General features: G+C 46.2%; 1 protein-coding gene across 12 annotated transcripts in view; it reads left to right on the top strand.

The window, feature by feature from the left end:
• Positions 1-1,807: 1,807 nt before the first annotated feature.
• FGFR3 (fibroblast growth factor receptor 3) overlaps positions 1,808-12,679 on the top strand; it is a 92,838-nt gene continuing 81,966 nt past the window's right edge. For 6 of the 12 annotated variants that reach the window (XM_031943377.1, XM_031943376.1, XM_031943375.1 and 3 more), the window contains exons 1-2: positions 1,808-2,021; positions 2,935-3,355. In XM_031943377.1, the coding sequence (XP_031799237.1) occupies positions 3,166-3,355 (190 nt within the window). In that variant the 5' untranslated portion in view covers positions 1,808-2,021; positions 2,935-3,165. The remainder of the gene's footprint in view (positions 2,022-2,934; positions 3,356-12,679) is intronic. The other 6 variants (XM_031943371.1, XM_031943369.1, XM_031943368.1 and 3 more) reach the window with 3 other exon arrangements.

Genomic DNA, 12,679 nt, shown 5'->3' with positions numbered 1-12,679 from the left:
TAGGAACAGTCATCAAAGCAACATTACCATTGGAAAGAAAGACATGACAATCAATTGCTCTGACTCCACTCACCATCCCTGTGACCTTCCCCATCTAAAACCCCTCCCTCTCCACCACATGCTTGTTTTTCCGAATGTAAGCTCCTCAGATTGTTGGCTCCTCCAGCAGAAATTGGACTTTTTTTCTTTTTTCTTTTTTTATTCCTGTCCCCAACTCTTGTGCTGGGCATTTCATAATGAGCACTTAATAAAAGCTACCGCTCATTCAGACTCATCTCTTCCATGCAGTCTTCCCAGACATTTTTGGCCCAAATCATCTCTCCCAGTCTCTCTGGTTCATCAACTCTGCAGGTGTCAGTTGGGAAGAGACTTATCCCAGGCTACCCCTTTCTCTTTTTTTTTCTCCCTATAATTGGGCTGTCATCTGTTGAAGGTCTCTTCATGTAAGGTTCCTTCCCGATTCTAAAACCAATAATACTATGACCAGATGATCTTTAAGAGACTTGCCTCATGTCCCCTCCTCAGAAGAGCTCAAAGTCTAATGGAGGAGTCTGAGATGACACTGGATACTGGAAAACAAAGCATCAGTCGTTCATGCCCTTAGAGTGTGCTGGAGCTCCCAGAACTCTCTGGGCCTCTTTTACCTCATGTTCAATGAAGGGACTAGATTAATGATGTCCTAATTTAATATGCTGGAATTCTTTGGAGCACAGGGTTTTGGGAGACCATGAAACTTTCTCATTCTATTCCTTTTTTTTTTTTTTTTTTTTTTTTATAGGACCAGGGATGTTCTTTCCACCCCCTCTCCCCCTTTTATTTAGAATTGACAGTACTTAATCCAGCTTCCACATTTTACAGATAAGAAAACTGACGTTTTCTACAATCCCACTGGCAGTGACTTAAATATGCAGGATTCCAACTAAGTACTGGGAATTCAAATTCAACTTTCTTTTCTCTTTTCTTTATCATTCTGTACTTTCACACACTTCCCCTGCCCCGCTACCCACACTACGCACGCAAAACCCCATTTTCCCCCCTGGGACCGTACTGAGAGAAAATGCCTCTTCTTCCAAGCCATATAGGAGGTGGGGGAGGAGGAAGGTCCCCTTCTTACAGGGGTCCCAATTCTCCCCTCCTTCCCCCAAAAAGAGCTGACAGCCAGCAGCGCTTGGGAGCTGCTCAAAGACCTGGGAGTTTTAAATTGTGGAAGAATTTCCCGGGGCGAGGGGATGGGGGGGATTTGGACGGGAATCTCTCTATTATCTAGCCTAAGACAAGGGACTGGTCTGAACTCCGGCTCACTCTCACGCCCTCGGAGGCGGGTGCACCCTCTTAATTATTGCAATCCCCCCTCCCGCTGGACCCCCGGTCCCCTTCCTCTGCCTTAATCCCTTTAAGCAGAAGGAAGCCTGGCGGGGAGGCAGAGAATTGGGCGTCTCCTTCAATTCTGGGCGGGCCTCCCCACACGCCCCCCCTCCCTTGGGAATGGGGAGGAGAAGGGAGGGGAGAGGAGGGGAGGAGAAGGGAGGGGGCGGGCGGAACTAGATAACCCCCTCCTACAAGTCCCGGCTTTCCCCCTATTGCTCTCTTCTCTCGGCTCCCTCAGTCTCCCGCCTAGGGCTCTTTGCGCGCCGGTGGCTCCTAGAACTGAGCGCTTAGGAGAAGGAAGACAGGGAAGACGTGAGGGAGGAGGAGGAGAGGGGAGAAAAGAGGAGGAGGAGGAGGAGGAGGAGGAGGAGGAGAGGGGGGTGAGGAGGCGCGGGTGGAGGGGGCGGGGGTTGGGGGCGGGCCGGGGGCGGAGGCGGGGCGGGCACGGCCGGCGCGCTGCTAAGTGGTTGGAGCCGCCGCCGCTGTTGCAGGGGCTGCGCTGGAGAGCTGGCCCGGGCGCACTGTGTGCGGTGACGGCGGCGGCAGCTGGCGCCGCTCGGTCCCTTGCTCCGGAGGAGGAGGAGGAGGAGGAGCTGTGCGCCCGGGAATCCTGGTGCTGGGGAGCCGCCGCCGTCGGAACGGGGTCCGGCGAGGTAAGGGTATTCTCCCGGGGCGGGCTGGTGAGAAGAGAGAAGAGAGACGGAGACGGAGCCGCGAAACTCCCCCCTCCGCCTCTGGACTTTTCTTCCCAAGTTTCCTTCTCTGTCTGGGGAACTGTTTGGGGCTGCTCTGCTAAGCTGGAGCATTTTACTGGTTTGCTCTCATACCCTTCCTGGGCTTGCTTCCCGGGATGGGATGGCATGGAGCGGAGGGGTGAGGGACTTAGATGATCTGGAAATCCTGCTTCAGAGATCTTATATTTGGAGGGATCCGGCAACTTCTAACGAGCGTGCAGCCTTGCCTGTCTTAGGCTGCGGTGGAGGGAATGGGATGTTTCAAAAAAGAGATTTGAGAGAGAGAGAGAGAGAGAGAGAGAGAGAGAGAGAGAGAGAGAGAGAGAGAAGTGAGAGGGAGAGGCTCTGAGGCCAGCAGCGGTTTGGGGAGGCGGTGGCGCCGGGAGGGCGCCGGGCGTTAGCGCGCCCTGGGCCCGGGACTCGGCGCCCGCAGCGCGCTGCCAACGTGCCTCCCGGGGAGGCTAGGGTTCACCTCCCCCTCCCCTTCTCCCGGGGCCGCGGCCACAGCCGGGAGGCTCGCTCCTTCCCCTCCCCAAAGGAAAGGGACATTCCTGAGCTGGAGGGGGGTTGCCTGTGGCGGTTTCTAAGAGGCTCAGGCTTGCAACTTTCTTCCCTGTGGCTAAAAGGGAAGACCAGGGGATCTGGACTGACAGTTGAAGGCAGTGAAAAGGACTCGTAGCTGACTGACTAGTTTGGAAAAAGCCGCCCCGCACATTTACACGCTCTTTTACCTCCTTTTATCCCTGAGCCCCCTCAAACTCCCTGCATCTTCTCCTTCTCTTTGGGAAACGGGAGCGATTCTTGCAGCTAGCGAACCTTTCCTCTCCTGCAGAACGGAGCGGAGCCAAGGGCTCTGGAGAAGCCGCGGCTTCCAGTCTCCGGGGGACACGCACAACCCAGCCCAGCTCAAGAGAGTGAAGCTCTAACCGCTGCTGTAGAGCGCAGAGCCCCGAGGTCTCCTTCCTCCCGGGGAGCTGAGCTGGGCGCCGCGGAGCGGTCCCAGCCCCTGATCGGAAGAGCCCAGAGCTCCGGGGAGAGGCGAAGCCCAGCATGCTGCCGGAAGATGCCTGAGGCTGGCCGGCCTGCGAGCGGGCGGCTTCCCGGGCCCTCCCGGAGCCTAGTCGGAGGAATGGTGACCGCGGGCTGCGTCTTGGTCTTCTACCTGGCTGTGGCCGTGAATAGTGCCGGTGCCGGCCCGGGTCCCGGACTGGTCATTTCTCACCTGGAGCCTCGACCTGCCAGGAGAGCCACAGGTAAGGAGGGACCTGGAATTGGGAGGAGGGAGATTGTGGGAAGTGGGGGAAAAACTGGGTTTATGGCAGAGAGCTGAAATTTCCAGCCTCCTTCCTTCTCTCAGGCCAGTTCAGATTTGATCAGTGTGAAGCCTCTCCTCTTCCCCTAGCTAGAGACAATCGCTGTCCACCTCCCTCCCCACGAAGCCCACCCCACCCCCAGATTTGCAAAATCTCAGGTCTGCACGCTGGAGTCCAGCCGTGCTCCGCAGGTGCAGTGCGCTCAGGGCGCAGCCCCTAGAAGGCTGCGGAGTTTGTATCCGTACATTCTTTTCTCTCCTCTACCCCCACTCAGGGAGGGAAAACAGCCTTTTCTTTCTCTCTCTTCTTCTCCTGGTCCAGCACAACAAGACTCTGAAATGCCAAGCCCAGTCCTCCCCCCTTCCCCCCCCCCCCCCATGGCCTCCCTTTGTCAGGTTAATTGATAACCTAGCCTGTTGGCCGAGGCTGGTAGGGGAGGGAGAGCCCGAGAGAGTAAACATTTACAAACAGCCAACCCCCACCCCAGCAAGCCTGTGATGGAGGTGGCCTAGATGTATGGCCCTGCCCTGGCGGGGAGATGCTCCGGAGGAGGCTTCAAGGGGCCAGAAGATCCAGCAAATGAGTTTCTGAAACTGGGAATTCAAGGTCTTGAACTCTTGAATCTCAGCACTCTCCAGACTGTCTGGATCTGACCTAGCTTTTGCCCTCCTTTTCTCTCCTGCTTGTTTGTCCTGATGGACCCTGGGCTGTTTTTATGACTTGGGTGTCCCAGTGATTGCTCGAGCTGATTTAGTGCCCTAGGCGGCCCTAATGTAATTGCTGCCTTCCGAAGGAAAATGAGGCTGAAAATGATGTGAAGTCTGGCTAAGGCTTGGTAGCAAGGTCATGGTCAGCTGTGTAAAAGCATTGGAGGGGCTTGTCCTGAGTGACCACAGAAGTAGCACTAGGAAGAGATGGGTATGGATAGATATGCGGGTTTGGATATAATGAAAAGGGAAAAACTTTTCCATATAACAAAATTGTCCAGAAGAGGGATTTGCTATTTTCATAGGTAGTGAGCTTCCTATCATGGGGGGAAAGGGGAAGAGGTCTTCAAACAGAGCCTAGAAGACCATTTGGGAGTGTTGTTGAAAGGATTTCCAGCACCCGGACATGTCAGACTAGGTGACATCCGAGGGACTCTTCCAAATCTGAGATTTCTGGGATTTATCAGTTCCTGCTAGAAGCCTTGTTGAAAATCCTTTGCGACGGGACCCATCCTAACCTAGCCTGGACTTCCAGAGAGAGTATAGAATCAGTGCAGTGGAAAAACTTCTGTTGACAAGTTTCATTCAAGATACTCATACTGAGCTTTTTTCCTGATTGTGTTTACAGGGGTTGAGTAACTAGCAACCCAGAAGTAATATAACCAGTAATATCAGAAGCCATCTAGTAACAAAGATGCATTTTTAAAAGTACATTTGAAAGCAAAGTACTTGTTGCTTTGGGAGCTGCTACCTGTATGTATCTTGTTTGTTTTTCTGAGGCTCCATGTCCTGGCAATAGAAGTGATTCTATTGCCATTATAACTTTTATTATTGCAGTTTCCACCATTAATGTTTTAAGAGTTCCCATGTTCCACATAGAAAGTTTCTATTGTTCACAGAGGGGTGGGGGTGGGGCGGGGGGAAAGGAATATTAGTCAGAAGGGAGAAACAGAAGAGTAAAAGTAGTGGCTGACCAGAGAGAAGGGGTTTACATTCTCTCCCCCTTCCCTACAGTTTGGAGTTCTCAGCCCTTTTAATTTAAGGGACAGACAAGGCTCATCTTGGAATCAAAAGCAGGCAGTTTTTCCTTCCTCCATCCTTTTAACCACAAATCATTCTCTTAATCTAGTAGCAGTAGATATTCTAGTCTGTGAGCTCTAAAACTCCTGGATTTAAAACTATAGAATACTGGTCTGAGTCCTCACTCTTGCTGCTGGCTTTGGGCTCAGCTTCTTCATTCGGATAATGTTGGACTAGATGGATGATCTTTAAGGTTCTGAATCCTAATAGTTCTTAGACTCTCCTTTGGAAATCAAAGTCACTTAGAAATAAGTAAGGCATCTCTTAGAAATCATCTGTAGGCCAGCCAGCTCTAAAGTTTCAAAGGGTTTATTTTCAAGCCTCAGTTTCTGTGGAATTCATCCATCTATTCTATGAGACCGTCTTCAGGGATCTCCTCCCCAAACTAATACACATGTAGAGATAGAAGTCTGAGGGCAATTTTAAACAGACATCTGGGTATAAATAAATACTGGGCATCCCAAAAGTTTAAGTGCAGTTTTAAGCTTTAGTAGCTTTAAGCAGACATGTGGGTATAGGTAGATACTTCTTGTCCCAAAAATCTAAGAGCAGTTTTAAGCTTTCACAGTGTAAAACAGATACGAGGGATGGGAAGGGAGAGACAGACTGACCAGATGTCTCAAAAGTCTTGTTGCAATTTTGACTTTTTGGAACACCCAGTGTTTATCTGTAGCCACATATCTGTTTGAAGCTATGAAAGCTTAAAACGGCACTAAGACTTTTGGGGCATCCTGTATGTGGCTTAGACAGTCCCGAGTGCCCAGGCTTATTTCTGAATCTAAAACAATATCTCTAAGCAACCCCTCTAGTGTGTCTCAATGAATATAGAAGAAATTTCCAACCACAACGCTGCTGCCCTCCTGATGCCCCTTTGGGTTGAAGCTATAAATGACGGTGGAATGGGGTGGCGGGGCTAGGGGAGGTGTTAGGTTTTGTCATTAGGGTGACAACCGATATTGGATTGATGGCTCCCCACTTGCAGCGGCCAGATGCATTGATTTATAAGGCTGCCTTCAGTAACCCCAGAAAATTTCATTAAAGCAGATGACTCTGGTGTTTAAGAAGCAGGCGGAGAATTGGAGGGAACCCTGTTCTGAACTTCTGGGGATTCCTTACTAGTTTGCCCTCTCCCTAAGGACCAGCCCCCAGGGTTTTACAGTAAGGAAATTGTTACCACGTGGCAAAAAAATTAAAAAAAAAAAAGCTGCTGCTTAAAGGGGTAGAAAGGAGAGCAGTCACTTTGAATGTAAAGCTGGAAAGTACCCGGGTACATGTTCTTCATTTTTCAGGGGGTGAGGGGAGCCAGAGGGGTGAAGTTACTTTCCCACAGTCCCACTGCAAGCTAAGTCTTCTGATTCCAAAATTCAGTGCTCTTTGTAACACTGGATGGGTTGGGAATCTTTTTCTGGAAATCCAAGGGAAAGGGAGCTCTGTCCCTGGGCTGGGAGACAGTGTTCCCTGTGTGAAAGGGAATGTTCCATTCGGCAGGCAGCCAGGGGAGGGGGTGTTCTGGACCCACCAGGGATGACAGCCTTAGTCAGAACTTACCGTACCGCCCCACCACCCCTCTCCCCCTGTTTCTACTACAGTACCTAAGTGCTGCAAAACCATCACATTTCAGTGAATATAATCAGCCTTTTCGTGTCAGATTTTGGGGGTGGGGAAATAGATGGCAAGAAAACTATTTTCCCTTCCCCACCCTCCCAATTACCAAAGGAGGTTAATTTTGAGGAGTGGAAAAACAACAACAAAAACAAAACACCTCTGATTTTAGAACTAAAGGACCTGAGTTCAAATTCTGTGACTTTAGGCAAGTATCTTTTCTTTCTGTGGGACTGAATTTTCACTTAGAACTTAATCCAAGAGGGAGATAATAAGTAGTTTTTATGAAAGAAGACGCAGGGGATAAGAGGGGGAAAAGAATAAGGGTTTGCGAGAAGTCAGTAAAGTTTTAGAAGCTCTCTGTTGACAGAGGGGAAAAACTGAGGAATAGTAGAAAGAAATACCTAAACTCACAGAAATAATCACCAGCTCCTGGGTTGGAGTCAGTGCCTCAGTTTGAAACCTGGCTCTTTAAACTTCTCCTGTGATGGATGGTGGGCAAATCCCGAGCCTCAGTTTCCTTCTCAGTCACAGGATGGTCTCGGACTGAGCGGTCTCTCTAAGGCTCCTTCCAGATGCTATAGATCTCCTGAACGTCTCTGGGGTTTGCTTACTCCACGAGGCCCGATATGTGAGGAAACTTCCCTGGAAAAGAGAAGGGACAAAAAGAGAATGTAAACATGTCCACACAGATACACACACACATCCTCCTTCCCAATCTTTAAACTGAATGACTTGGAAGAAAAACAGCAGCCAATTCTTTCTCTGAATCCACTGGGCCATGGGACCCGGACTCATTACTGAAGGTGGTTGTACACCGGCGTCTCCCATTACAGTGGAAGGCCTTATTTTTCCATAAAGGGGCCTGGAAGGATTTTTCCCTAGTGATCTAATTCTCCACACGGGCCCGGCGGCTGTAACAACCAACGCTTTATGCCTGTGCTCAGCTAACATAAAACGGGCATTGAAGGGGGCTCTTTTGGAGGTATGTGCATGTTTGCTCATATGAATGCTCGCTATTAGTGAAGGTGGAGGGCTGGGGGGCCTAACATCTCCGCAGGGAGGTGTGGGGCTGTTGGTAGGAAGGAGGCAGGCAGATGGTTAGGCTGCTCCTGAATGAGACTGCAAACCAAAAACACTGAAAGCCCTCATCTGAGCTCACGTTCCCCTTGCTCCCTTTCTCCGGGACTGCTGCAGCCAGGGGGAAACAATGTCATTATATATTTTTTTTTCTTTTTCTTTTTTTTATGAATGAAAGTAGGCAAGACAGAATTGAATGTGTATGTCAGCCAGCAGCCATGACAGGGCACATTAGGGGAGGTCAGTGAACTCTTTTAGTGGCCTGAGCATACGGTCACTCCATTCAGCTCCTACAGAATAGACATCAATATCGGAAAAGGGGACTCCCTCCCTCCAATTTGCATTAGTATTCAGATAAAGATATTACTCCCTACGATTGGTGAATGTCAAGTGAGCTGAGTAGAGGGGAGGAAATCTACACATGAGCATCTCACTTTATTCCTTTTTCTTTTCTTTTTTTTTTTTTTTTCTTTTTCTCCTTTTTTTTCTTTTTTTTTTTGGCCAGAAGGGTTTGGAACGATTTTTTAAGCCACTTTATTGGCAGTATGGGATATGTAAAAGTCACTACTCCTCACCTCTCCCACCACCCCCTTTCCCATCAGGATTTCAATCCTACCTTCTTTCTTTCTCTCCCCCTCCCCTTCTTAAAGGTTCAGCTGGGCATCTGAGGGGGAGGGGAAATAAGCATGAGACTATTTTCAGGGCTAGGAGGAAATAAGTTTGCAAAGATGGAATTACAGGCTCCTTGGCTAAGCCAAAAACACCCCTTCTCAGAGACTCTGGGACTGTTGTCTCCCCCCATCCCTGGGCAAAGGCACGTGTGAGTCTCGTTTTGAGTTACCATTAATATTTGACTGATGCTTGGCTCCTGTGAGTTTAAGGGGGGAAGGGGGAGAAGGAACAAGACAATTGCTGTATAATTCCAGGGCTGAGCCAGTTTTGTTCTTGGTATCAGATATCCAAAGACAAATTTGTTTCCCTTTCTTCTTCTTCTTTGCCCCAGACCTTCCAAAGATAACGGAATCTGTAGCAGGATAATTGAATAGGGATCACATAACGTAGCGGGGTTTCATAGCTCCTCAATGGCCTTGGTGTTGGGTTCTGTCCACCCTCCTCCTTTTCTTCCCTTAACCCAAGGCTGACAACTGAAGAATAAAATATATTTCTTAGTTTCTTTCCATATACATATATAGTGTGTATGGTTTTTTTTAAAGCAGTGCAGAATAGTGATACTGATTTGAATGAACTCTCTCAGCCTCAGTTTCCTTATCTATAAAGCGATGGAATTGGAAAATATCAGGAAGGGTCTTTTTGTAAACATACAAATATATGCTCCACTGCTGTCTGTGCCTTATAGAGACATAGAGGTATCCCTAGGTTGTAACCCTAGTGGTACACTCCTGCAGGGGCCACAAAACTGAGGGTGGGGAAAGATGTGTCATTGCAATTTTGTAAATAGTTTACTAAGACAAGAAAGTTGTGGCCTGGGTCACTGGAGGCCCTTCCATGGTGACTGAGAGGAGGACCAGGCAGAAATCATCCTGATCCTTGAATCTTATTTGTGTTTGTTAATATTTCTCCAATTAGAGCTAAATTTGTGATATGAGTTGATATATTAGTAATACTGTTCCTATAATAAGATGGCTCTTAATAGCTAGGAGGGAAAAGAGGCTAACAAAAATTTATAAATATTGAGTCTGGCTCCTTCCACAGAGACATAAATTACTGCAAACATTGCTGTCCGGTGGGGCATGCCACGGGCCTCCCTAACCTCGATATAATCAGTTCATCTTTTCCAAAGGCGAGATTGGAGTTTATTAATGGACTTGACATCATGAAAAGACCTCTTCGGTCTTGGTTAAACAAATCTCAGTCCCTGCTTTTGTAATCCTCAGCTAATATTTCTTAACAGACATCAGATGCTAATTGCCATGAAAATGACCTGATCAGTAATTGATAACCACTGTTCGGGCTTCTCTCCCTCCCCAAATTTTCTTGAAGCATTTTGTCTGGAATCTATGTCTTCCTCCATTCATTTCCTCCTTTCTATTCATTCTTTCTATTCATGAATGCTTGCATTCATTCAACAAACATTTACTAAGATTCTTCCAGGAGACCTTCTGCTAGGTGGGAGAGGGGAGGAGTACAGATGTTCCTTTATGTATGTCATAATCTCCACACATTCATTACACTATAACTAATAATATATATTAGACTATAATAACATTAGACTATAAGGTTCTCAAAGTCTGTTCCAGAGCATCCCGGAAATCTCTGAAATCCTTTCAGAGAGTCTACAAATTCATTTATTTGTATTTCTAATTTATTTATTTTATTTTTAATGTGATCAATATCTATAACTATAAACCACATAAACAAAAACTCTTTGGACAGATCCTCAATCATTTTTAATAGGATAAAGATATTGAGAACAAAAGTTTGAGGACCACTGGACTATAATCTCTTTAAGGACAGAAATTGTATAATTTAAAAAAAATTTTTTGTACTCAACTTCAGGTATAGGAATGTGTGACTGTGTGTATAGTATATACTCATATAATGTGTTTAAACTCATATTATATATGTGTGTAATGTTCATATGGACATAATAGGTGCTTTAATAGCTTAATAAATAATTGTTGAATTCTAAACCAAGAACATATTAGGACACGTATGTTCAGAGGTTGTTGGATGTTTTCATACCTTATTTAAAAAAAAATCTCTTTGCTTCTGTTCACGTAGTAGAAAGATGGATTTATATTGGAACGTCCTTGGGAAATTACCAAGTATTTGGACTATCCTGGTCTTTTGTTAGAATTTTTCACTTGACACTGCTTTTAGCTGATCCTAAAGAGTTAAATGTCGATTTCTTAGCGCGTCTTTACTTCCATTTCCACCAGAGCCAAAGCTGCCTAGTTGATATATTTAAAATATGAAGCAATACTGATTTTCATCTATGTGGTTTAGGGTTGTTTTTTTTTGTTTTGTTTTGTTTTTTTTCCTCTTCAAAATAAGTTTCTTTTACCTCTCAAAAATGAATTACACCATTAGATCAATGAAATCTGCCACCAAATAAAATTCCACTTTAGATGAAATAAATTAATTTTAAAAACTAAATATAAAAATATGCTAAAAGAAAAAAAGTAATTACCATTAAGGCTGTTCTTGAAGTTTATAAAAGCTAATGGGGAGAGTGTGACGTATTTCATATTACAGTGATTCCTGATGCTGGTAAAAGCTTGAAGGACAGCCTCTCGGTAAATGCTCAATATTTAATTCTTAGCTAAAATGACTAACTACATGTGGCAAGCCCCAGACAAAGCATCGGAGCCGGAAAATGAGCATCTAAATCTTTTGATTTTAATTTTTAAATTAAAATACCAGTATGATCTGTAGAAAATGCACTTACCCACTCTGTGCCTCAGTTTCCTCATTTATAAAATGGGAGAGCAGGTAGTATTTGGATGATATAACTTTAAAGGTTCCTTCCAACCTGTTTCCTTGCTGCCCATCCAAAAATCATCCACTTATTATTCTTTTTGGTTTCTTCTCCAACCTCTCAAGGGTGGGTGAGATTCCTTTATTTAGGGAGGGTGGGGGGGAGGAAGCCGATGCTCCTCTTGGCTAAAGGAGAACTGAATAAGTAAAAACTATTATTTAATTTTGGGTTAGAAAAGAGCATCTGTTTACAGAAGAAGTTTCTCAAGTTAATTAAATATTATTTAATTAGCTGAAATGAGTGCTCAGAACTAATTGATTAATTAATGAGAGTGGTAGTGATTTTAATAATAAACATCCAAACATAGCCCTGGATTACTTTAGAACTGGGTGTGATAAGAAGGAATATGGCCATGACTTCAGTATCAGGCCAAAGAGACCCACCCTTTACAGTCAAGACAAAAATCCTGCTATTCTCGTATTTGTATGAAACGCTAAAATTTGTTGTGTTCTTTGCTTTATGTGCATTACCTCATTTGAGCCTGCATGGAGAAGGAAGATTGGGATTTAGAATCCAAAATTCAGCACTTGAATCCTTGCTTGCTGTACTTCTGTGACTTTGGGCAGGCAAACTACATTCCTATTCTGAAACTCAGTTTCCCCATCCACTAATGTGCCTTCCATCAAGATGGTGTCATGGACTGTTGGGGTCAGGAAGGGTCCGAATGTTGCTTTATTATTGGTAATGTCCCTCGGACAAGTCAATCTCTCTGAGCCTCAGTTTACCCCTCTGTAAAATAGGGTGATAATATCACTTCCCTCATTGGGATATTGTGAGAATCGAATGGACATTCTGCAAACCTTAAATCCTTGGGTATCTGGTAGTTATTAACTCTAAACTCCTATGATCCCATGATTCTATTGTAGCCCATGGAGCCTTCCCCTAAGTCTGTGTGATCACCCTTCCCACCCAACCAGGAAAAAGTAGGCAGACATCCCTAGGCAGGAGCCTGGGCTGATAGGATGTACTTTGAACTGGGCTATCAGAGGGGAGACCAGTTTTATCACTTTCCTCACTGGCCTTCCCAGAGTGGACTTTGAGTATCCGTGGCTCAGATCTGGCTTGGGCTCTCTCTGGACGATTTCTCTTTCCATCTGCTCTGCTTGTAAAGCCGTGGCTTACGGCCCTGTCTAATTGAGTTATAACTAACTTAACTGCACCCCATTTTCAGCTTTCGTCAGACGCTCCCAGCTCCTACCACGTAATTAGAGTTGGCAAGTGGGTCTGGGCTTCCTGCAACAGGAGTTACTGACTTGTCGGGGTGAGGTGTATGGGCGTGGGTGCAGAGGGAGGGGG

This window comes from Sarcophilus harrisii, chromosome 6 (assembly GCF_902635505.1).
Source record: "Sarcophilus harrisii chromosome 6, mSarHar1.11, whole genome shotgun sequence".
NCBI classification, from domain to species: Eukaryota; Metazoa; Chordata; class Mammalia; order Dasyuromorphia; family Dasyuridae; genus Sarcophilus; species Sarcophilus harrisii.
The sequence above is the reverse complement of the archived record's forward strand: the minus strand, read 5'-3'. Positions and strand labels throughout refer to the sequence as shown.